The 23656-nt window shown below is 44.5% G+C and overlaps 1 protein-coding gene across 1 annotated transcript in view; it reads right to left on the bottom strand.

Moving 5' to 3' along the window:
- MAML2 (mastermind like transcriptional coactivator 2) overlaps positions 1–23656 on the bottom strand; it is a 214112-nt gene that overhangs the window by 51433 nt on the left and 139023 nt on the right. The window contains exon 2 of the mRNA XM_066989856.1: positions 16265–17716. Coding sequence (XP_066845957.1) covers positions 16265–17716 — 1452 coding nt within the window. The remainder of the gene's footprint in view (positions 1–16264; positions 17717–23656) is intronic.

Raw genomic sequence — 23656 nt, 5'->3', positions numbered from 1 at the left:
ATCCCTGTTTTTGTCCACTTTTGGTACTCATAATGTTGTAAAGCTGACACCAACAGTAAGTGTTCCCTGGCATTGTGTGTAAGAGCCCTTCCTCTTGCTTGTTTTGCTGCCTGACAATTTCATTAGGTGCCTACAACTTTTCCTGTTCAGAGAAACAGTGATTAATTCTTCTCTATTCACCGTCCCTAAGTCACTCGTGATCTCTCTACATCTCTCTTCTCCCATACCTCCCCATTGTCTGAAAAGTCTCAGATTAATCATCAGGAAGGTGCTTCTGCCCTTCCGTATGTTGCCTGAGATGGATGCACAGATTGTAGATGGTATCTGGGATGCAAACGCTCTAGTGGTACAATGGCATTGTGTATTTGTGTGTGCCCATGCTCTCCATTTTCACCACAGTGGTTCCTACCATTCACTTTGCCTTCTTGAGCAAGTTCAGGGAGGTATTTCAGAGAAACTCCAGGTGAATGAATGCAGGCTTCACGTCATTCTCATTCACTACAGGATTTGTCCTGTGTTTCTCACAGAACCTCAATAACAATGAACTGATGGCCAAGAAGGGAGACTTAAGTCTGAATCGAGAGCAAAAAAAAAACCAAGAATATTCCTGATCTTTGAGAGCATTATTTTGAAACACAACATTTAAATGTACCTTTATTTACTGTTGTTTATGTAGCACAGTGTAGTGGGTTTAAGTGGCAAGGTTTTGGTAGCAGGGGGCCATGGGGTGGCTTCTGTGAGAAGGATCTAGAAGCTGCCCCATGTTTGGTAAGGGACTCACTGCTGAACCAGAGCTGACCCAATAAGTGATGTTGTTTTGCGCCTCTGTGAGAGCATATTTAAGACAGGGGAAAAAAAAAAAAAAAAAAAAAAACAAAAACGCTGTGCCACACAGCAGCTGGGAGAGTGAGAGGAGTGAGGAACAGCCTTGCAGGCACCAAGGTCAGTGAAGAAGGAGGGGGAGAGGTGCTCCAGTGCACTGGAGCAGAAGTCCCCTGCAGCCTGTGGTGAGGACCGTGGTGAAGCAGGCTGTCCCCCTGCAGCCCATGGAGTACCACGGTGGAGCAGGGTTTCACGCTGCAGCCTGTGGAGGAGACCACGGTGGAGCAGGTGGACCTGCACAGCGGAGGCTGCGGCCTGTGGAAGACCCCTGCCGGAGCAGATTCCGGGCCGGAGCTGTAGCCCGTGGAGAGGAGCCCACGCAGGAGCAGGTGACCTGGCAGGAGCTGCTGCCCATGGGGGATCCAGGTTGGAGCAGTTTGTTCCTGAGGGATGGACCCCGTGGTACGGACCCATATCTGGAGCAGTTCTTGAAGAGCTGCTGCCTGTGGGCAGCCCACGCCAGATCAGTTCAGCAAGGACGGCATCCCGTGGGAGGGACCCCACAGCACAGGGGACGAGAGTGACCGAGAAGGAGCGGCGAGCGAAGCGCTATAGACTGACCATAACCCCGATTCCTCTGTTCCCCTGCGCCGCTCTGGGGCGAGGAGGTGGAAAAAGGTGGATGGGGGGAAAGGTGCTTTTGGTTTCTTTCCTTTGTTTCTCACTTCTCTAGCTTGTTAGTAATAGGCAATAAATCTTACTATCTCCCTATGCTGAGTCTGTTTTGCCCGTCGCAATAATTACTGCGCGATCTCCTCGTCCTCATCTCAACTCTTGAGCCCTTTTCATTGTATTTTCTCCCCGTTCCTCTTTGAGGAGGGGGAGTGAGAGAGTGGTTGTGGTGGAGCTCGGCCGCCCACCCGAGTAAAACCACCACACATAGAAATTATGAATAAGATTTTGATTACCAGTTCAATAATGATAAGGTTGCCCTCTGCATTAAGCCATGCAGGAAAATATATTTGCTTTCTGTGTAAATGGACACACAATATGTAGCTGAGATGCAAATTCAGAAGTCCTGGTGTGAAATCAATTTCTCCTGTGATCTACACTTGAAAGTATAGCTCCAACCTTTACATCTATTTGCCATTTTGTGAAGTGTTAAGGTGCTACTCTAGTGTACATGAGCTCATTTTGATCACACACAAGTATCGACACATACAGCCTCACTCAGCATGGAATGTAAACCTCTGCATTTTTAAACTGGATTAAACTATACATATTTAAATATTAATGAAATGAAATTCTGGCTGCTTTAGTTGCTAAAACCTCTAAATCTTTTAAAAGAAGTTTTCTGAAAATACTCATTGACATTGATAGTGATCTTTGCCTATCTGAATGTCTGATGGAGGAGAGCTTGGATAAAATAGATAAATAAATAAATAAATTGAAAAATGTATAAAAACTGCAAAGTTCATGCTAATTCTGAATCGAACCTCCATTTGGAGACGAAAATTGAAGCCATACTTATACATCTAACTTGATGACAGATTTTCAGAAATACTGAGATATTTCATCTCTCCTTGCCTCAGTCCTTTTGTACCCAGGCACTTAGATGCACCACACAGAAACATAGAATGGTTTGGGTTGGAAGGGATCTTAAAGCCCACCCAGCTCCACCCCCCTGCCATGGGCAGGGACACCTCCCACCAGACCAGGTTGCCCAAAGCCCCATCCAGCCTGGCCTTGAGCACCTCCAGGGATGGGGCATCCACAGCTTCTCTGGGCAGCCTGGGCCAGGGCCTCACCACCCTCTGAGGGAAGGATTTCTTCTGAATATCTGATCTAAATCTTCTCTTTTCTAGTTTAAAGCCATTCCCCCTTGTCCTATCACCACACCCCCTGACAAAGAGTCCCTCCCCAGCTTTCCTGTAGCCCCCTTTAGGTACTGGCAGGCCGCTGTAAGGTCTCCCCAGAGCCTTCTCTTCTCCAGGCTGAACAACCCCAACTCTCTCAGCCTGTCTTCACAGGAGAGGTGCTCCAGCCCCTTGATAATTTTTGTGGTCCTGGACTTGTTCTAATACTTCCATGTCCTTCTTGTGCTGGGGGCCCCAGAGCTGAACGCAGGGCTCCAGGTGGGGTCTCAGAAGAGCAGAGCAGAGGGGGACAATCCCCTCCCTCACCCTGCTGGCCACACTGCTTTTGATGCAGCCCCAGACACGGTTGGCTTTCTGGGCTGCAAGCACACATTGCTGGCTCATGTCAAGCTTCTCATCCACCAGCACCCCCAGGTCTTTCTCCTCAAAGCTGCTCTCAATCCATTCCCTGCCCAGCCTGTGTTTGTGCTTGGGATTGTCCCGACTCAGACACAGGACCTTGCACTTGGCCTTGTTTAATCTCATGAGGTTTGCACAGGCCCACCTCTCAGGCCTGTCCAGGTCCATCTGGATGGCATCCCTTCCCTTCAGTCTGTCAACTGCACCACACAGCTTGGTGTAATCCACAAACCTGCTGAGGGTGCAGTCAATTTCACTGTCCATGTCACCGACAAAGATGTTACATAATACTGGTCCCAATACTGACCCCTGAGGAAAACCACGTGTTACTGATCTCCACTTGGACACTGAAACATTGATCACAACTCTTTTAGTGCAATCATCCAGCCAGTTCCTTACCCACTGAGTGGTCCATCCATCAAATCCATCTCTCTCCAATTTAGAGACAAGAATATAGGGGGCAGTGTCAAATGCTTTGCACAAGTCCAGTAGAAGATGTCAGTTTCTCTTCCCTTATCAACCAGTGCTGTAACCCCATGGTAGAAGGCCACCAGATTTCTCAGGCATGATCTTCCCTTGGTGAAGCCATGTCGGCTGTCACCAGTCACCTCCTTATTTTCCATGTGATGTGTTTTCTAATGTTTCAAAATGTGTTTTCTAATGTTTCGACTTCACCAGTTGCATTAGAAAAAAATGTTCATCTCACTTTCTCCATTTCCAACCTTTACAGAACAGTCAGTAGTTACTCACTTAACAGAAGCTTTATGGATGAATTACTGTGTAGAAAACAATTTGCATATATTACATAATTTCATTACTTCTGTTATCACTACTGTCTCAGTGTTCCTGCTGATATTTATGTGTGAATTTAATTTAGTTTATATTTTGCTTGTAGCATTTGTGTGGCTAAAATAACACAAAATCTGGGCATTCTGCATAATTTCTATTCACTAGCATTTATAGAATAATTCCAGCTCCTGCATTGTTTTGTTGCTGCAAGAAGACCAGAGATGTAAGAAGAATTTGGGAGAAACACAACAAAGGCTACCCACAGGGATTTCTGACTCCAAGTATTCACCATGCAGAATGCAAGAGACCAAGGTGGAGGCACCTTGAAAATGCTGCTCGAGACGATGCAGGACAGCACCCCTTTGCTTGTTTCTTGCCCTGAAAGTAACATACTACTCTGTTGTTCAGATCCACAAGCTCAAATGCAAATATCAAGATAAAGTTATCTAATTAGTAGCCTCACAATTGCCTCTGGGTTTTGTATGTTGTTTTTGTCAGGCTTGGTTTTCCGCTGTGGTCTCCTCTGTTTGGAAGACTAAAATGAAGGTGATTAAAATGATTCATTAACATTGTGCCCCTTGGAGCAAACAGTCCAAATATTTCTGTATTCCCTGGTATTAAGTGCAGTGATCTTCACACAAATGTCCAAAGGTCTTTTAGACTTTTTAATTTTTTCCACAGCTTGACTTTAATTAATGATTCATGTGCAAATTCATATACAATTAGTGTGCTAGCAGTCTAGCTTTCGATTTGCTTTGGGCTCTTTGGGAGGAAGAGAGGAAAAATATGCTCGGAGCTCATAACAACAGTAGACCATATATTTGAATGAATGTTACAATTAAATGTCCGTAAATCTGTCTGGTGTGTGTAGCCATGTCAGTTACTCAACTTTCCTTAGTAGTTGCCCACACAGCTCCCCGCCTGGTTCCTTCAAGGAAAGGCCCACATGAGGCCACAGGTAGAAAACTGTACTGCATCTGTGCTAGGAAAGAGGAGAAAGGGATCCCGTTTTTTAAACTGAGTGCCTTTCTATCACATTTTTACTAAATTTTATCTTTAAGCAGTTAGTTTTTTGGCCACCCGCACTCTCCATGGAAAAGGCAAACAATTTCTCTATTTGCTGGGAATGCACTTCTGATTTCCAGCCTAAATTTACTTATGGCCAGTTTCAAAGGTGGTTACTAGGTGCACCGGTTGGAAAACTTGTCAGAAGAAAAACAGGGGTGGAAATGTTAAAGCTATATGTTTTTTGGACTGACATTCTCTAGAGCTGCATAAATAATTTGGCTATGGACACCTAAGTCCTACTGTGTAGCTTTAAAAAGCTCCAGCTTAATGGGGAGATGAATGATTCTATCTCCACAAACCACAGACCAAATTTCATTAGTATTTTCAGGTGGTGAGCCCAATGCTCCAGAAAGCATTTCAGACAGGATTAAAAATCTGAAGAGGCTTTTTTTTTTTAAAAAAAAAAAAAAAAAGTAGCATGTATATGGCTATGGAAAACCCTTCCGAAGAACTGCCACAGTGCTTCCTGGGGCCCCAGCTCCATCTGGCTTGGGCCCAGAGAGAAGTGCTGCTTCTGAAAAAGGCTGCCCTTGATAATACTTTGAATATGAAACAAGATTTTGGTAACACAGCTGCACTTAGCACATGAAGTAGATTTCATGTTTACCAAAGAGGCCTGTAATTTGTGGACTGAGAGTTATTTTCTTCTTTTAAAAATAAAACTCAGCAGCGAAAACCCTACACGAAGAAGGGAAGATGCCAAAATCAAGGCCTGTGGCATGTTTGGGTCTCCTGCATCTGAATGTGACAGATACTTCTGTTTTCTTGCTCTGTTCAGCAGCCCGCGTGGCTGTGAGATGTTTCTCCACGGTGTTTCAGCTCCCAGAGTCAGGTGCTGAAGAGGAACCAGGGCTGAGAAGGGGCAGTCACTGGGACAGAAGTACAAAAGGAGGGCTGTGGGGTTAGAAGGAATGATAAAGATGAGAGGGAGACAGGAAAGGAGGACTCTGCGTGCTTATTGCACTGCGCAAGGGACAAAACTGAAGAGGAATTTGGGTTTCAAGTACCTTTAGCAAAGACAAAAAAGCCAAAATGTATACTATTGGTAGGAACATGTCGGTGAAACAAGGGAGCTGGTCATACAAACAGCTTGTTCTATGGAAAGAAAAGAAAGTCGAGAAACTCAGGGAAAGTACAACAGCTATGACTGGAAATGAGACACCCAGATTGTTTTGAATTTGCTCGGTCTGAGTTGTGGCTCAGTCAATGTAGCAGATAAACAGTTAATGCAGCCAATCAAAGAACAAATGCAACAATCAAAAACCAACAGGAAAAGGCCATCACTTGCCATAACGTGAGCAAAACTACTGCGCTGAACCTCCTCCCTGCTGGCAAGTGGTAACACCAGATAAAAGCAAGGGGAAAAAAGAAATATTTTGCAAAAATCCTCCCTGCTCCAAACATGTTTCTTCCTGTTGGAACTTTTTGAAGTCCGATATTATTGTTTAGTCAGGTTTGTTCACAGGAAAAACGAGAATGATGGAGCTGAAGAAAGACTCAATTTCTAACCCATTAAACGTTCTTAAGATTGTCTTTAGAGCTTATGGCTCTGATAAGTAACAAGGCCAATAGACTGCTATAGGGAGAAAAAGCTGGAGAAAGAGACAGAGGCCGACTCACGCACATCTTACTTGGCATGCTGTGGAAAGGGTTAAAAGTGGTCAGTTCATCACTCTGCTGTGTGGTGCCTTGGAAGTTTTCACAACACCAGATGTGTGAAAAAAAAAAAAGAAGAAAGAAAGAAAAGCGAATGCTTGTAGACATCCTGGTGCCCTGGAAGCAGTTAAATTAACACCCAGCAGGGACAAATTTGCAGCTTTGGGAACAAGCTTAAAGTTAGTCTGTTTTCATTCCTGGAGCGAATTTGCAAGTGTATGACAGTGAAGTATAGCCTGGGAAGGAGCAGACAGCTCTGGATTAAGGATGGATAGCCAGAACTCACTCCCACCCTCCCTCTTCCCACTCTGTTTTGCACTTAGGCTGTGAAGTTCTCAATATTTCTGCTAATCCCTATGGTTTCCCATGTCTTTTACCAGTTCTAGGAGGAAAAGAAGCCATTCTTCTTCTTCTTTTTCTTTTCTTCTCCACTATAGCTGAAACCAGAAAAAGCTGGAGTCACCCCAGCAAAGCCTGCTTTAGCTGGGATTGCAGCTTAGAGTTATTTGGAGAAATCTAGTTCTGCAATGGATAAAGCTGGATGCTCTTCTAACCAGAACCAAAGCACTAAATCCTTTAGTCATTCATCATTCACTTGGAGTCAGGCTGTGGCCCAGCTTGCAACCACTACAAATTATAGAAAGGTCTGGAAAAAGACAAGATTGTGCGAGTACATCTAACCCAGCTTCACAGAATTGCAGAGAGCCCTCACAGTCTCTCTCTTCCTCTTACAGGTTGCAGGACAAACTGGCTCCTCCACAGAAATAGGCTTTTTTTTTTTTTTTTTCACACTTTGGTCATTGCAAGTATTGTGATATAAGTCGATCACAGGGAACCTTTCCTTCACGGAGGACTATCCAGCTTCCTATAAAGGCCCAAGAGGACCATTGAATCTGCACCTTTCTTCCTGTGCCTCTTTTGCAAGACAGGAAGAAAACACCACGTTGGTGGTTCAATGGCTCCAGTTTCATCTGGGGGTGCTACAAGAGCTGTAGGGTCAAATGGAGGAAGAACCAGAGAACAGATGTGTTCATTTTTCCTAGTGGGACAAATATGCTGGTTCTTCTGTATCTCTGATTGATGGAGACTTGCAGGATGAATAGCACGGACTGAAATAGGCAGTGTATCCTTTCAGCTGGCAGTTTGAAGGGCTCTGAGTGAAGCATTTCTGGAAAGCTGCATTTCTTGCCCTGTGCTGATGACTTCTTGCAGACACTTTGGGAACTAATAGACGACAGGCCCCTTATGCCCCTTTACTAGTTCCTGCCACAGGATACAGAAATAGGTATTTTTAAAGAGTTACCAGTCTTCCCCATTTCTTCTTTGCAAGTTTGTTCCCTGTGCACCAGCAGTTCCCATCCTGCTCCGTTTCCTCCCACGCTATTTCCCACCCTCGAGTCCCCCTTCCCACCTCTGAACCCAGACTCACTCCTGGCTTCCCCCTCCTGAGCCCCAAAAGGGGCTTTCGTAGCAGCCCAGCTCACGGGAGCAGCGGGTAGCCTCTAGCTGGGCCTAGGGCTGCCAGCTCTGGGGGCTTGGGCCAGCCGGTGGTGCTCTGGGGTCCAGGCTGAGCACCCACCACTGACTCGCTCTCCTCCCACCCTGCCCCAGGAGACGCCCAGCCAAACTGCCCCTTGCTTCCAGCCCCGGGCAAAGTCATGTTTCAGGCTGTAGTCAGGGCTTCCAGCGACATGTCGTCATGCCGTTCAGCGCACCGTGAGTTCAGTCTGCTCATTTCTTTCAGCAGCAGGGCTGGACTCAGGGAAGTGAGAGTCTCCTGCAGCGAGTTTGTGCCTCATGGATGTGTGCAGCTTAAGTACTCTGAACTGCACCTTCCTCACTGGCTACGTAGGAAGGTTAGGGGATTAACATTAAATACAGAGAAGTGATATGAAGGAGAGGGATAAATATCCCCCTTTTACCTGTTTTCTGCATTTTCTACTGACTCTCAATATGCTGTAGACTTCAAATAATTCTTCACCTCTTCCCACAAAATCAGAAAATCATTAAACTCACATGTTTCCACAGCTATGTCAAGACTAAGTATTACTATTAAAAGACTCTCTGAAAGCCATTTGGCTTTTCAGAGGAACCAAGTGTTGGCAGGACTCAGCCTCCTTCTGAATTCCAGCTGGGGCTTGACATAACAGAGGCTCGTCAGAGGGGATGGAGAAATGAGGACTCTGAAGAGATGACAGACACTCAACATGGTTGGCCTGTTCAACATGCAAAGGGTGATGTGAGGCTACCCTCGAGGCCCCATTCCTTTCTCGTGCATGTGAGGTAAGCAGAACCTCGAGAACAGCCAGAATATGTCCACAGATGTCTCACAGCTCCTTTGGAGAGTTAGCAAGCTGCCGGGTTCACCTCAGTGGGCTGTCCACAGGTGCGATGGGGAAAAGAAGCATCAAACTGTTCTCTGTGCTCCAGCGGTCTCCTCTGGGGGATTGTGCAGGCTGTGAAGGCTGAGAGCTGGGGATGCTGGGTCAGTAAGGAAGGATCTCAGAGCAGGAGGCAAGGGGCAGAGGGCAGGCAGGTCAAGATGAGCAGTGGTGGGGTCAGGGATTGTCCTAGGACACGGCAACAGTGTCTCCGAGACTGACTTTTGCTCTGGTTCAACATCAGACTCAGTGAATTTCTGTGTGATGGTAAATGTGTTACTTACGTCCCTATCTCACAGCTCGTGGGTGGCTTGTAATGGCTTTGGGTGAGATCTTCCTTCCCTCTTTCCCTAAATATATAATAATATATAAAATGTAGAGTAACATTTCCTTCCTCTCAAGCTTTGTCTGGCTTGCTTTTTCAGATTATAAATTCTTCAGGGCAAAAGCTGTCTCTTACATTGTATGTGTACGTTATCAGAAACAGGCATGCAGCAAATGAAGCAGGCAGATGGTTCTGGATTAGTTCTGTTGGAGCATCTGGCCGATTTTCTGGATCTGAATCACATACAAATGGTAAATTCACCCATGAAAACTCATATTAAAGGAACATTACTAGGTCTGTTGCTGTCTTAATGACAGTCATCTGTGGCCTGGGGCAGGTCTCCACCATAAAAGCACCAGCAGTAAAAGTGGCTGAATGAAGAAACAAATATTTGCCACTAGAATATTGCTTCATTTTGAACCCCTAGAGAGGCAAATTACTGGGACTTGTTCTTGAAGACTTCAGGGAATTAAAATAATAGAAAGACTCTAGGGAGAGAAATAAGAGCTAGGCCTTGTTAATTTTTTTTTGTTCCTTGACTTCTTGAGGTATTCATAAATTGCCTACGAATGAGCAAAAACTTACAGGAAAGGTGTTTTCACCATGCCAGCTCCCAATGGCTGTGGAATTATATTGTTTTTCCAGACTGCCTTTCCAAAATCCCTGCAGGAAGTTGACTCAGGGCTTGACTCCAGCCTTGGATGCACAACATGGCAATGGCAGAAATCTTCACTTCAACCAGGTAACGTGCCTTCACAGATATCCCAGCTTCACTGATAAGATCATGGGTCAACACAGACTAACTTGCCTTGTAGCAGAGAGCCAGACCCGAAACATCCTTGGTTCTTTGCCTCCCATTGCATCACCACAGCTTCTTACCCCAATCTTGCCTTGTTACCTCTCCTTTCCAGTTAATCCCATAAACACAAACTCATGTCCTGTTTTTGGTGTTGGTTCCCTACTTTACCCTACTATACCAGGCCTATAAACTGCAAACTCTGCCACCAGCGCTGTGGATCTTCTCACCTGCCCTTTCCTCCTTGCAGCCCCTACATCTTCTCTTAGGTACGCACCAGGCACCTTGGGTGTCCCTCTGCTTCCCCACGTTTTCCCATGGCTTCAAGGTGGCAGTGGAGCAAAATCAGAGGACTGAAGCACACAGCACTCTTGCTGAACCTTGTTTTTCCCCACAGCCAGGACAAATGACTGGCTCACAAAGTACCTCCTGGATCACCGCAGACCTCAAACAAACATCTGTAGAGGTGCAGGTGGCTAGAAGCTGATATCCTTCAAATTCCTTCTGTCAAACTCATCTTTTACTTGGTTCTTACAGAAGCCAGATCAAAACTGTCCCTTTGAGACAGATGCCATTTTTAAACCATTTCTACAGTTCTTAGAGAATGACATTTTGTCCTGTCAGTGGACCTCCCAGGCAATTTCACAAAGCTAATAAATAATAAGACTTCAAGTGTGCTGACATTAGCACAGAACACATCCAGGCAAGTGCAATGATGTTTTGTATTGGTATCTTCACGGAGGTACCTTCCAAAAGCAGCCCAAATGAGACTACAGGGACTATCTCAGCTATGTCCCAAATCCATGAACCCAGAAGCATTTGACCTAAGTGGCTAATATTCTACCATTCTAGTAGCATAAATAGTTTATGAAAAGAGTTCAAGAAAGCTTATGAAGCTGGCAATGTCACCGAGCCTTTGAATTATAACGTCCTCAGGGAATGACCATCCACAGTGTGATTGTCTATATATATGATTTAGTAAACAGAGTGAATTATATAAGGCACCAGCAAGACACCAACACAACTGTCCACTATGGCAATACAGAAACCTTTGACATTTTCTTTCTGGTTTTGTGTTCATAAATCAGTTATGACCATTCAATCGACGGTAGTTATGAGGACGTCCTCAAGTTTTTATTCAGAATATTTAATTCAGAAGCCCTTGCATGAAGGAATGCAACCAAAATGGAGCTATCAAGAAAAGCTCTCATCCAAACACTATTTTTATAGTGAGCATTGCAAGAAAGGTCACATTGTTATTTCCTTACACTGTGGAACGGTTTCTATTATTGCAGATTCCAAAAGCTTGGAAATCATTGTTATTTATGATCTCAGTCACATTTAAGTCCTGGTTTGTACCAATTACCACAAGCCACTCTAGTTTTTCTCTCTTCATTTAACAAATATTTGCAAAATAATTCATTCACACTTGAAAACAGAGAGGTTGCCTCACCAAAATGTGCTCCTCTCTTCTTCTTCAGTGGTAAACACAAAGGTCTAGGAAAATACTGTTTTGATATGAATCATCCTAAGAAGCCACATTTTCTTTGAGAGATTGCAGAGGCTAAACTAGAGGTGTAAGTAATCGCTCAGCAGTGAACGATAACAAAAGTTTTTCTAGCTGCATTTTCAAAGAAACCATGAGATCTTTTGCTCTTGGTGCCTCTTCCTTGCATAGCACTCTAACAATCTGACAGTTTAACATACACTTCTCATGAAATCTGTATGGTGCCTACGCTTTAAAGAAGGCCACATCCTGCTGCTTACTACGCTGCTGTAAGTCCAATTATGCTCTCCCAAAATAAATGAAATTACCCTGGGTGCACACTGGAGAAAATCTCCGCAGAGCTGCCAGGTTCGTTAAACTACCATCTCCACCCCTTGGAGACACTGAAGAGCAACGCATACATATCAGTTAAGCATTGATTTTCTGAGCCGCATCGTGGCCCCTCTCCAGCCAGATATGCCCATGTCGTGTCCCTGGGGCATGGAGCATCTGAAAGGACATTGGCCACATGCTGCAAAATACAAAGTCTCACCTTAGGAGTGCATCAGGCAAGAGGCACATACGGGTCACTCGTGCCTGGGGCAGGTAACAGAGGAGATATTTTTAGGTATTCTATAGGAAGGGAGAATGGTTGGATTTAAAAGGAGCCTGTTAAGATCTGGTGAAGAAAATGATCTAAGGTAGACCCCAGTTAGGGAAAGCAATGGCAAAGAAAGCCCCCAAACTGCAACTAATCACATTACCTTTCTGGGTCTTGGAGAAAAAAAAAATAAAGAGAAAAGATGATCCCATCCTCAAAGACATTATAAAGAAGTGAGGACTAACAAGGCCCTGAGCTCTCCATGGGAAAACACCGATAACTACACAAACAACACCGGCATTTTCAGAGCCTTAAATCAAGGACCACTGGTTGTTTGCGTAAAGCAGGGGCTGAAGCTCTCATGATCCCTTGTGTCCTCCTTGCCTCCAAAGCTGACACTAAATAGGGCTCTTGTGGTCCAAGGGCACATGGCCACAAGTACCACATGGAGTGGCCTTGCTTCATTAGGGTTCCTCTTCTCACGAGCTCAGCCTTCTTTTCTCCCCGCCCTTGAGTGAGTGAATTTGAATAAAAATATTGGAAAAAAACTCGTCTTGAAACCTCTGAGTTTAATTTGGCTTTAGTACGAAAACAGAAGGGTATGAATAATATTTATAATATTTTATTTAGCAGATATTGGCTTCTTTTTTTTAACTTCTGATGGAAGTTCTGACTGATGGAACTTATTGAATGAGTCATATGAGTGACCAAAAACTTTAAAAATATGTGCAGAATTTCTCAGACTACTTAAAAACACCAAGCTGTTTGTTCAAAAACCTTATGTCTTATTCCAGAAGCATCTTTCATTTCTCTGTTTCTTCACAGAGATAAAGATTTCAAACTTCTCCCCAAGTCCAGTTACAGATTTCCCCCACATCAGTCCAGGTTCTGGATAAGTATCGCAAACCCCATTTAACCTGTGCAGAATTTGGAGCTTTTAATTATTCCCTAAACAGTGTTGAATCTGTACAAGTTTTTTCTTGCCTGTGCATATGTTACATCCTGACAGACAATGGAAAGGTGAACCTTTCCCACAACAATGGAGAACAAAACTGAGAAGCAAACCAAACTTTCATTCAATTCAACCTTCTTCCAGGAAACCAAGATGATTTCCATCATTTTTACGACTTTTCCCTAGAGGCAAAAGACATCTAATTAGCAAATCACACTACAAGTTTGTTCCAATTTGACACAAAGTGAATGTGACAGGCAGAGAAATTATAACTCCTGCATTTCCAGTTAGCAAGCCGGGGCTGATAAAGTGAAGTTCAAATGTTTTGGGGGGATCTTAAAGCCTGGGGAGTAAAAATCCAGAGAGTGAGCTGGTTCCGCTAAAAATGTGAGTTTATAGTGTCCCATTCAGTGCTATCTAATGGCAATGTCACAGCAGCTATTTATGAATGTGCACTTGCAATTCCAGCTACAAAGCATTTCAGCCAGTTCTGAGGTGGTCCTTATCGTTCACATCTATAATGAATTTAGGATTGAAGGAGGAGTTGAACAATATCTAGCAGAATCAAATCTTGATTCCTCATGAAAAGAATAGGGCATGAGTAAAATATATATTAATCATGAAGTTAATTAGTAAATGCTGGTAATTAATCATGGATCACTGTTAACGATCATTAGAAATCCTCAGAGGTGGAAGATGATTCTCCAGGAGAGAAGACCATGTAGCCTAAATGAGGTGATGTCCCCAGTGCTAAGATCAACAGGAACTGACCCATGAGCTCGTTTTGAGCTTCATGATCTTTGTTGGAATATAATGCTGGGGTGTCTCCTCCCACTCCGATTTAATATTCAGGATGAACCTATGGGGACAAGCAGCCCTGACCAAGGGGTTGATGAGCTCTTGCATCTGTGCAGACAGGCCCTAAAGTTGTTCACAGAACTCTTAAATATTGCCAGCTGAGCAATTATGTTCAAAATGATCCTAAATCCTGTAATTTTATGGACCAAGTTTATGCAGTTGTCAGTATTATTCTGGCAGCTACAGAATACTCTACTGAGAGAGACCTACCTGATTTTCTGAATTTCAGCAGAATTTGGAACAACTGGTTAGGAAGGAACTTTACAAATCCATTTACTTCTCTAGAGCACAGAAACAAGAGCATTCTTGCTGCGAAAGCCCTGTAATCTGTGCCTACAAAAGTACACTTCTCAGCTGTGCCACAGGTCAGATAGCCACATCCCGCGGACAAAACTGTGGGCCAGGTGATGCGAGACTTTGTAAAGCTTCTTGCAGAAGTCTGTGACGATAGGCAAAACTCCTTCCTTGGTGTAATACCTAAAGCTTGGCAGTTAGCAAAATTCATTTAGGAAAAGTTTCCTAAACCAAAAAAATCTTGTAGCTGTGCAGGTGATAGATCCCACTACACTCCTGATAAATTTGGAAACCACTGCCATGGCCATGTTGTCTGTAACCGTCTTGTTGGCTTGCCTCCCTCAGCAGCAGCCCAAGAGGGCACAGAACAGGGAGCTAACATTGCCTTGGGCAGCGTTACTCTCAATGTTTTTATTCCTTTCCAGAATGTGACCTTGCATGTTTTTTTTTTTTTTTTCAGAAATACAGGAGGGTTTGCAGGAGTCCTGCCTGTCTCCCCTGTACTGACAGATTGCTGGAAGCTTCATCATGGCTGAATGAAGGAACTGCTAAAATTCATCTGCCTGCCAGTCTATTAAGAGAATGGGGAAATGTGCCTGAGAAGTGAGCACACAGTGGCTGAATAAGGAGAGCAACAGCCAGCAGAGTCCCTGTAAAACAGCAAAGCTGTGCTTGCTTGCTGCTTGCTGTTAATCCTCCGGCATCTTCAAACAAAGCAACTCCTCCTCACCCAGTCTGCCTAAATGTTTCACCTGGTGCCTCTTACCAAGGGATCCTCTGTTGGAAAAAGTCATGGTTAGGTGGCCAGCGAGTTTAAAGGAGTTAAAAGGAGAAAGGTTTCCATGTGTACAACTATATTTACTTTATCTCAAAAACTCATACTGTTCGCCCAAACAGGTTGGCCAAGATATGCCAGTTATGAACGATTCACTCACGGTGCTGCTTCTCAATGACTTTATGGAAAATTTAGGGTTTCACTTTCTCAGTAGTTTCTTATAGCTCTTTCTCATATAGAAGAAATTCATGAGCAATCTCTACATCTGTATTACCTTTCCATATCTTCAAATGCTATGAACCCACCAGAACTCCTCAGAATGGTTTAAACATCCCAATATCAAATGCGCGTTTTACCTGTTTTGCATGTGGTTTCCAGTTTCGGGGGTACAGTGAGGTTACATGTTTGAACTTCAATTGACAGGTCTGAAACATGGGATTTTGGTGCATGGTGACTTGGCAGAGCGTAACTGAGCTATAATAACTGATCATGTCAAAGCAATGTCTCATGATAAAACAGTGGGAGCTGGCCATGTGGTATATAATTGTAGATGTATCTGTGGAAGCCTTCACCTTCATATCTAAGCATGTATTTTATGCAGAGAATATTCCCAGAAGTGTGATGGGTGTTTATAAAGCTCACAGATAAGTCTTAGTTTTTTTCTTTGCCAAACAGATAACAAATGTGCAAACAGTATTTTTGTCATGTCAGTCAAACGATATCTAAAAACAGAATTTCCTAACCCTGCCTCCCTGAGGAAATCGATGACATAAAAATTAACATTGTAAAATGCATTCTCTAAGATAACACAGGATTTCATTACAATTGTGCCGTTCAAAAGAACCAAAAATTTTGGAAGCTAGGAAACTTAGACAGGAGTCCAGTTACATCTGCCCTACTATCTCACCTTTCTGACAAGTATCTACATAATATATAGCAGTGACATATTCACTCTTGCTCTAAGAAAAAAATATAAGTTCTGAGCATGTCTTTCTTGAAATTCTTACAAATGTGCATTTGTGATACACCTGAATAGGCACTAAACAGGCCATCAGTAGCTCTGATGAAGTATGTCCTGAGGTCATTACACACCAGTACGCATCTCCTGGAGGAATGAGGCCAGGCTGGAAAACCCTTTTTACCACTCAGACCAGAATGTAACAAAGAAGGAAGAATTTGCCTTACCTGTCTATGCTGCTGAGAGACTGGATACTGCAAACCTGAGATTTGCTGGCTTTGCTGAATTTTCTGAAGCATCATTTTTTGCTGCATTGCTAGGGGTACATTGGGTGGCCTTTGAAGAGACTGGTTTGGGAGACGCTGAGCAGGTTGCGGCTGTGGCTGTTGTTGCTGCTGCGGCTGTTGCACTGGGGCTGAGCTCTGTGACTGCTGCGTGTAGTGCAGAAGGGCAGGCTTGCTTTGGGAACCCAAAACTGAAGGCATCTGCTGGTTTGTTTGCTCTGAGTTAAAGTGAAACAAAGGCTTTGTGTTGCCATGATGCTGCTCTAGTGGTGGCTGAGCACTGTTGATAAAGTTTCTGTTGAGGTCCTGAGGCTTCTGTTGCATGATTATGTCCATGGGATTGCTCTGGGGAGTGGTTGGCTTATAAACATAGTTATTCATCCCTTTGGACTGGTTTCCATTCACGGGCACCCCAAGCATTGCTGAGCTTTGTGGGCTGAACTGCTGCTGGCGAAAAGAAGGACTGGGGATTTTCTCTTGCACAAAGGGTCCGGGGGAAGGACCTGACGGAGACAAGGTGGACCAGTTGGCTGTCTGGTTCTGCTGCTGCTGTTGCTGCTGAATCAAGGCATGCTGCTGACGGTTGGCTGCGATCTGCTTGAGTTGCTGTGCGTGAGAAACCTCCTGCCAGTTAGGCAATGGCCGACTGGATGCAGTAGAGACCTGCGACACCTGTGTTTGATTCTGAGGCACCGAAGGGATGGGTGAGGAGGTGGACATGGCAGCAGTGGCCATAGTGAAGGCTGGACCTGTAGAAGAAGGCCTCATCTGTGGGGAACCCACAGAAGCCTGGTTCATGCCTGGTGCGTATTCGCTCTTAATTACCATCTTATCCATCTGCAGAGATCTCACAGGGCCCCTCTGGCTTTGCTGCCCAAGGTCAATGTTGAACGGTTCATCTTGCTTTATTGTGGCATTTATCATATTCTCTAGCTCAAGATCACTCATTGGTGGCACTGATATGTTAGTCAGTTCATTAAATAGTTCCTGAAGCTCTGGATCCATCATTTGTTCTCCTGAGTCTTCCCCATATCTGTTAGGGAACATGTTCTCATGGGACATCTGGCCATCTAAGTGTTTGCTGCAGGACATTGTTTCTCCTGGTTCTTTCTTTACCTCTTTCAAAGTCATATTAAACATGCCATTCCCACTAGCATGTGCGTTGTTTGCTAGATTACTGGTCTTTCTTTGTGATCCTTGCCCCACAGGCATAGTTCCAGACATTGACTGGCTTTGGCAATTGTTAGCATGATGTCCACCTTGTCCCATTGGGATATTATCACCCACTCTTAACCTCTTAATATCAAGGAAAGAGTTGTCCGAAACACCATTTGGCCTCTTGTTGTTGACAGGTGACAGATTTACCACCAACTTTCTCTTCAAGGAGCCTTGGAGCTGAAGGAAGCAGAGACAAAAAATAATAATTGTTAGATGACAACTGAAGAAAGAAGCTATAGTATATCTATCTGGTGCTTATAGAAGGATCTTGCAAGTCAACAGGCAAGTAAGCACTGCACAGCACAGAAAGCTATTCTGGGCAGCACAGGTCAGTGAAAACAGTCAATGAAATTGTACAGAACTGTAGGGAAATACGTGAGTGAGACATCCCCCTGTCACCGCCATCCCTGTCTTTATAGCCACCAGCAGTTTTTGGGCATCACTGCCTCCTGTTGACCAGAAGTCCCACCTTCCTTGTGGGTGTGAGTGGAGGGAGGTGGCCAGAGCTGTAGCTGGCAAAGCCAAGGGCATATCCATCCCAGATTTGCTCCTGTCTATCTATGCCAGACAGATCTGGTGTATTTTCAGACAGCAGAGACTAATGCAGCCATGAAATCCTCCCGTGTGTCTACCCAATACTGCAGGATTTCACTGTAATGATTTTGGTTCATGATCCAAAAGATCATGTTTGGACAGCAGAGTCCAAAGGTCCTAGGAGATATTTTAATGGCACAAGTGAGAGCTAGCCATCCTGATCTCACACAGCTTTATAATGACCAGAGATCGGTGTAGTTAAAGACGTTAGATGTTAACTTGTTCAAAACTTGAAGTGAAGCCACTGGAACCATGTCAGTTTATGTCAGCCAAGGGTCTGGTCCATGATGTACTGCCGGATTATTTTCCAGATTTGTATATTCATACATTAAGCCCTAATTGTTTATGTTCTGAAACATCTGCTATAAAACACAGAGTACACGCAACACCGCTCTGAGAACGGCAACTCTACTTCCTTTTCCTTGAATATTTACAGCGATACTTTCATCTGCTCACAAACCCCGTGGGTCTGCTGAAAGAAAGGAGCTTCACAGCCCTGTCTGCCTGATCTGTATTCATCTGCCACGCTTGTACGTGCAAATTCCCACCCTGTGTACACAAAACAAAGGTGTAGTCCCACAAGCTGGACATTTTGGATCAATATATGTATATACCCTGAAGTAGCATTATTTCAAATTTCAGAAAGGCAGTTCATAAAAGAATAGATCACTTTTTTTTTTTTTTTTTTTTTAACAAACACACCTGTCAAACCTTCAGGTCTCTACATTAAGGGCAGGCACCAAGCACCAGAGACAGCAACCACGGGCGTACGCAGACCTAGCTCAGCCCACGTGCACGCTGCTGCTGCTTCAGCTGCACAGAGGTCTGTGAGCAATGTCAGGAAACTCCACAGGGAAATTCGGCTCATCTCGTGCCTGGGCAGAAGTGCAGCGACCGAGGAGAGTGCAGGACAATGTCATCTGACAAGTAACTGCGTGTACCACTGGGAAAACCGGGCCCATTACAAAGTGTGATGTCTTGGGAAACCACGATGGGCAGATGAGACACTGAGATCTCTAGTTTTGCAGTTACGTGAGGAAGGATGATTTATGAAATCTTCAGATCACATTATTTGGACCCTGCTGTTTCAGGTACCCTGTTTCATGTACCCCTGCTCTTTCAGGTCCATGGGCAGGTATTCTGTTATGGCCCCCATTCCCCTCAGCTTCAGACTTATCTACTGGTAAGAACTCTTCCCACATAACTCCATGTGTGAACACTTTTATTCTAGAGTGAATGCCACGGGGTCGATTGGAGTTGTTTTAGTTGAAGAGCTCAATTCACAAACATATTTCCTCGGTACCCATCTATCCTCCTACTGCATCAGCAGGGCACTGAGTTTACCCCTTAAAGCTAAGGCGTGTAATTCCTCTCTCTGACACTGAAAATCTCACCTCATATCTGAAGTCAAGTTTCCAGCATAGCTTTCGAATCACAGCTTCATGTTTCCGTTTTATAAGGACAGATATGTTGGTGCCTACTTGTGCAAGTCCAAGACCTTTTACCTACAAGTGTAACTAATTGTCATTAGCTGTCCTTGGGGAGGGATTTTTAGGTGGCAAAGTGCAGGGACTGCCTTTGGTTAGCATCTTCCTCCTGACACATGACTCACTGTACTTTCCTCTGTGAAAAAAACAGTAAGGTGCACTTCCTTTTACCATCATCTTTGCTGTCAGTGTGTTTATTAGAAATCATTCTCATGCCCCCAAATTCATCTTCCTGGGAAATGGGGAAGTCCCCTGATCATCAGAATACATGACTTGGCAGCATGTTTTGCTTTCGGATGTGCTGCTGACAAAAAGGCTGAACAGACAATGAATAATGCATCCTCTGCATGTATGTGCTTTATGTGGTAAATACATCTTTCTGAGTTAATTTTACTTTTGCGTGTCATTTTGAACCAGAGGGAGCTGTTTAAAATGCCCTCACATTTTCAGAGCACCTGCATCAGGCTTTCCGACGCAGTTAAAGTTGCACAGCGCTGTGCATAGAGGCTGTTTTTCTTCTGCATTTGAACTAACCACTCGCAGATACGGGAGAGGTGTGGCGTGGCTTTCCCAGTGACCTGCACAAGTCAGCGGCAGAGCCAAGGAGAGCACCGTGATCTCCAAACATGTCCCTTCACCCAGCCCTCCCTTGCCATGGGCTGGAGCACTCAAGGGTTTCATTACATGTTTTCTCCTAAAATGCCCACCAGATAGAGATTTCTAAAGAAGAAATGACAAGTGCTGACTTATTACATCTCTGCAAACCATCCAATGTTGCTAACAACTTGGTCAATGCATGCGTTAGGGGTGTGGAGGGTTAGGGCACGAAGCTGTGAGCAGCCCTCGGGGACAAAGCCCCCTCTCCATCCCTGCCATGAGATGTTACCAATTACATGGCCGGGCGGTTTGCTGGGACCAAACTCTGTTCCAGCACGACAAGCAGTGTCCATCACAAGCCTCTCTGTCTTGCTATTTCATAGACACTAAATAGTGTCTTTTATGTGGCACCGATGCCCAAGCATTATGCTTGCTTTGTCTTCTGAAGGGACGTGATTCAGTCACTCAAACCTTTGCAGTTTTCTAGCAATTGCATTTTTCAGCTACCGATCACTTTTTCATCAGCCAGAGCCCTTTTTCCCGAAGCAAAACACACACTCTTCAGAAAGGGGAAAAAAGAGCTCGCCAGATTTCAAGCTCCATCTCTTCCAATTTGCAAGCCAGGATTGATTTGGGTCAGTAAATGTAACGTAGAAGTTCCTGGGCACATAACAGAGGCACATTCCTCAGATCAAACAGGCTCACGATTACACATCTCAAACCACTCAAACTGTGTAATACTGAAAGGCTCTGTGATGGGAAATGTGTGACATGACAGTAACTGGGAGAGGAAGAAGCTCTCCATGCACGGCTCCATCCCACAACAGGCGGGCAGGACTTTGTGAACCATCAAAGAGTACATGCATTTCCTGGCAGCCCGTATTGTTGTAAGACCTTTTGCTAAGCAGGCTCTGGTGAGTCAGCACGCAGCCATGCAATGCTGGGTGCATTGATTTTCTGAAGTTAAAACTGCAGGGGATCTGCATGAAGTTAAATGCATGAGAACAGGTTTGCAAGACATCGCAAACAAAATTCTCAGCAACATTATCAGGCAAGGGCAAAACTCTGGAGATGACACAGTCTAAACAGCACAGTATGACACCACCTCCTGTGCAGAGGGACAATTAATTCCTCCTTAAAACTTATTTTGAGTCTTTAAAGGGATTTAAGAGAGGCAGCTTCTTCTCCAGTGCTCCCTGACACACAGCCAAATCAGCAGGAGTTCCACTGAGCTAATAATTAGGGCTCATCAAAACCCTGGTATCAAATCATTATCTTTCTGAGAAACACCCAAACCAACCAACCCAAAAACTTTTGCTTCACCTTTCTTTTGGTCGAAATTTGTTACTACATGCAAAACTGGAGGATTTTGATGAAAATTGATTATTTTTTCTGTCTCAAAAGCTTTTCCAGAGACTGGAAACAAAAAACTCTTTGGTACAAAATCACAATTTTACAATGAGAAATTTTAGGGATTTCTTCCTCCAACTATCCATATCTATCAGTATTTTTATTAGCACATCTTTGATCCACTTCTGACGTTACCCATGTACATTCACTTGTATTGCTTTCAAGTGGTCAAGAATGGCCAAGAAAATAATTTGTCTGTGACAGCAGGAAATGCTAAGGACTATATGATTTCAGTTTCATTGACAGTCTTGTTTTTTGTGTGTGCTTCACTCAGCTTCTTCTGTTGGATTTATTTTCTTTAGATTTCTTTTTTTCATCTTTTAATAACGCATAGGACAACAGCACTTGAGAAAGTCCTAAGTTAATCATCCAGCAGCACAGGGTTTCACAGCTCTTAGGACAAGTAAAACACAGCTTATCCCTCCAGCTTGCTGGAGTATCTCCACGGCACCTGGAGATCTCCAAAGGAATTAATTTCCCAGTGCAACCCATTCTTGGCCTTGCACAGAGGTGTCAGCAACATCTCGAGCTGTCATCTCAAAACTTTTACAGCCAGACCCCGACGACTGGACCAAAACACCAATGCACTGCACGCAAACTACAGAGCAGATATCACAATACTTTGTGTTTTAAGTCTCCAGTCTCCCTTAGTAGCTGAAGATGTAAAAGAAAGATCTCCCACCGCTTTTGCTCTCCTCTCTCTCACATTTTCCTGCCAAGGTTTGCAGCTTTCTTAGCTTCTGTGGTGGAACAAGGGGAAGGAAAATTAAGTGACTGATACACTTTGTAAAGCAGGCAATGAGGCAGTGTTAACAGTTGGTGCGGAATAATAGTTCTCATGTTAGAAACCCAGCTTTGGTTTTTATGCTTTTAACATAGAACAGTCAAATCCACTTTAAAAGGTCCCTTTTGGACTTCTTAGACTTTCTCACAATATGTGCTGACTGTATCTATAGCTGCACTGTAAACAAAATCCTTCAAGTATCTGGGGAGGGGAAGGGGTAAAGGAATTACATGAAAAATACAGAAAATATTCAAACAATGAAAGTTTCCAAAAAAGAGACAGAGAGAGAGAGAAAAGAAACAGGAATTGATTCCAAAGGAGAAAAACATGCTGAATGCTACTTCTCATTTATGCTGTGAAAGCACCTTTGCATCCCAGGCCTGCAGCGAGGCCTGGACTCCAGCCACTGCCCCCAGGCCTCAGAGGCCCCCTCGGCCATCACAGGTCCTATCGCCAGGGTCACACACGCACCCTCACAGCCCCTTCCTGACTACAGACATTTTTTTAGGATCAGGCAGAATGGTTCCCATTACTACTTTTTCTGCACAGCTCCTGATATCATCTGCCAGCTTCGGCCATTCCCACTCTTCCCCATGTCCAGGGCAGTGCCACAGAGCAGCAGGTTTGCTCTGATGTCTCTCCCGAAGCTTTCAAGATCTCCTAAAGACCTCCTAAAGAGGTCTTCTTATGAGCATCCATCCCCAACCCCCTGCTCTGTGCTTTTTTTCTGCATAGAAAGCAAAGCCAAGGATATTTATTTTTAATCTTTCGTCCTCATTTGCAACTTCTACCTGGCATGGCTGGAAACGCAAGCATGACAGTTGTCTTCAGAAAGATTTTAGCGCTCCAGGTTGAGAAAGTCTGATCTGCTGGGTGATGCTGATCTTGGAAACATTTCCAAGTGACAGAACTGCAGCCTCGGGCAGGCCATGCTGTGGGGAGCAGTGCGATAGCCACCGAGTCCCGCAAAAAGCAGCACAGCATCACTGTCGGGTTAAAGCCCTGCCATGTTTGCCCCAGCCTGGTTGGCACAGGCTCAGCTCTACATGCTTTCTCTTCGTGTTCCTCCATGCTGCCTCCTTGGAGCGCATCCGCAGGACGGAGACGACCAGTTTTGCTGAGCTGTGAGGAGGAGGAGGTGCCTTCAGCCTCACACTGCTCATGAGTGACTCCGCTCAAATCGCCACAGCTCCATTCCACCCCGCTCCTCTCCCATTTTGCTAATCCACTCCTAAAACCACTTTG

The sequence above is a fragment of the Anser cygnoides genome, chromosome 1 (assembly GCF_040182565.1).
Source record: "Anser cygnoides isolate HZ-2024a breed goose chromosome 1, Taihu_goose_T2T_genome, whole genome shotgun sequence".
NCBI lineage: Eukaryota > Metazoa > Chordata > Aves > Anseriformes > Anatidae > Anser > Anser cygnoides.
This window is presented reverse-complemented; position numbering and strand designations above follow the sequence as displayed.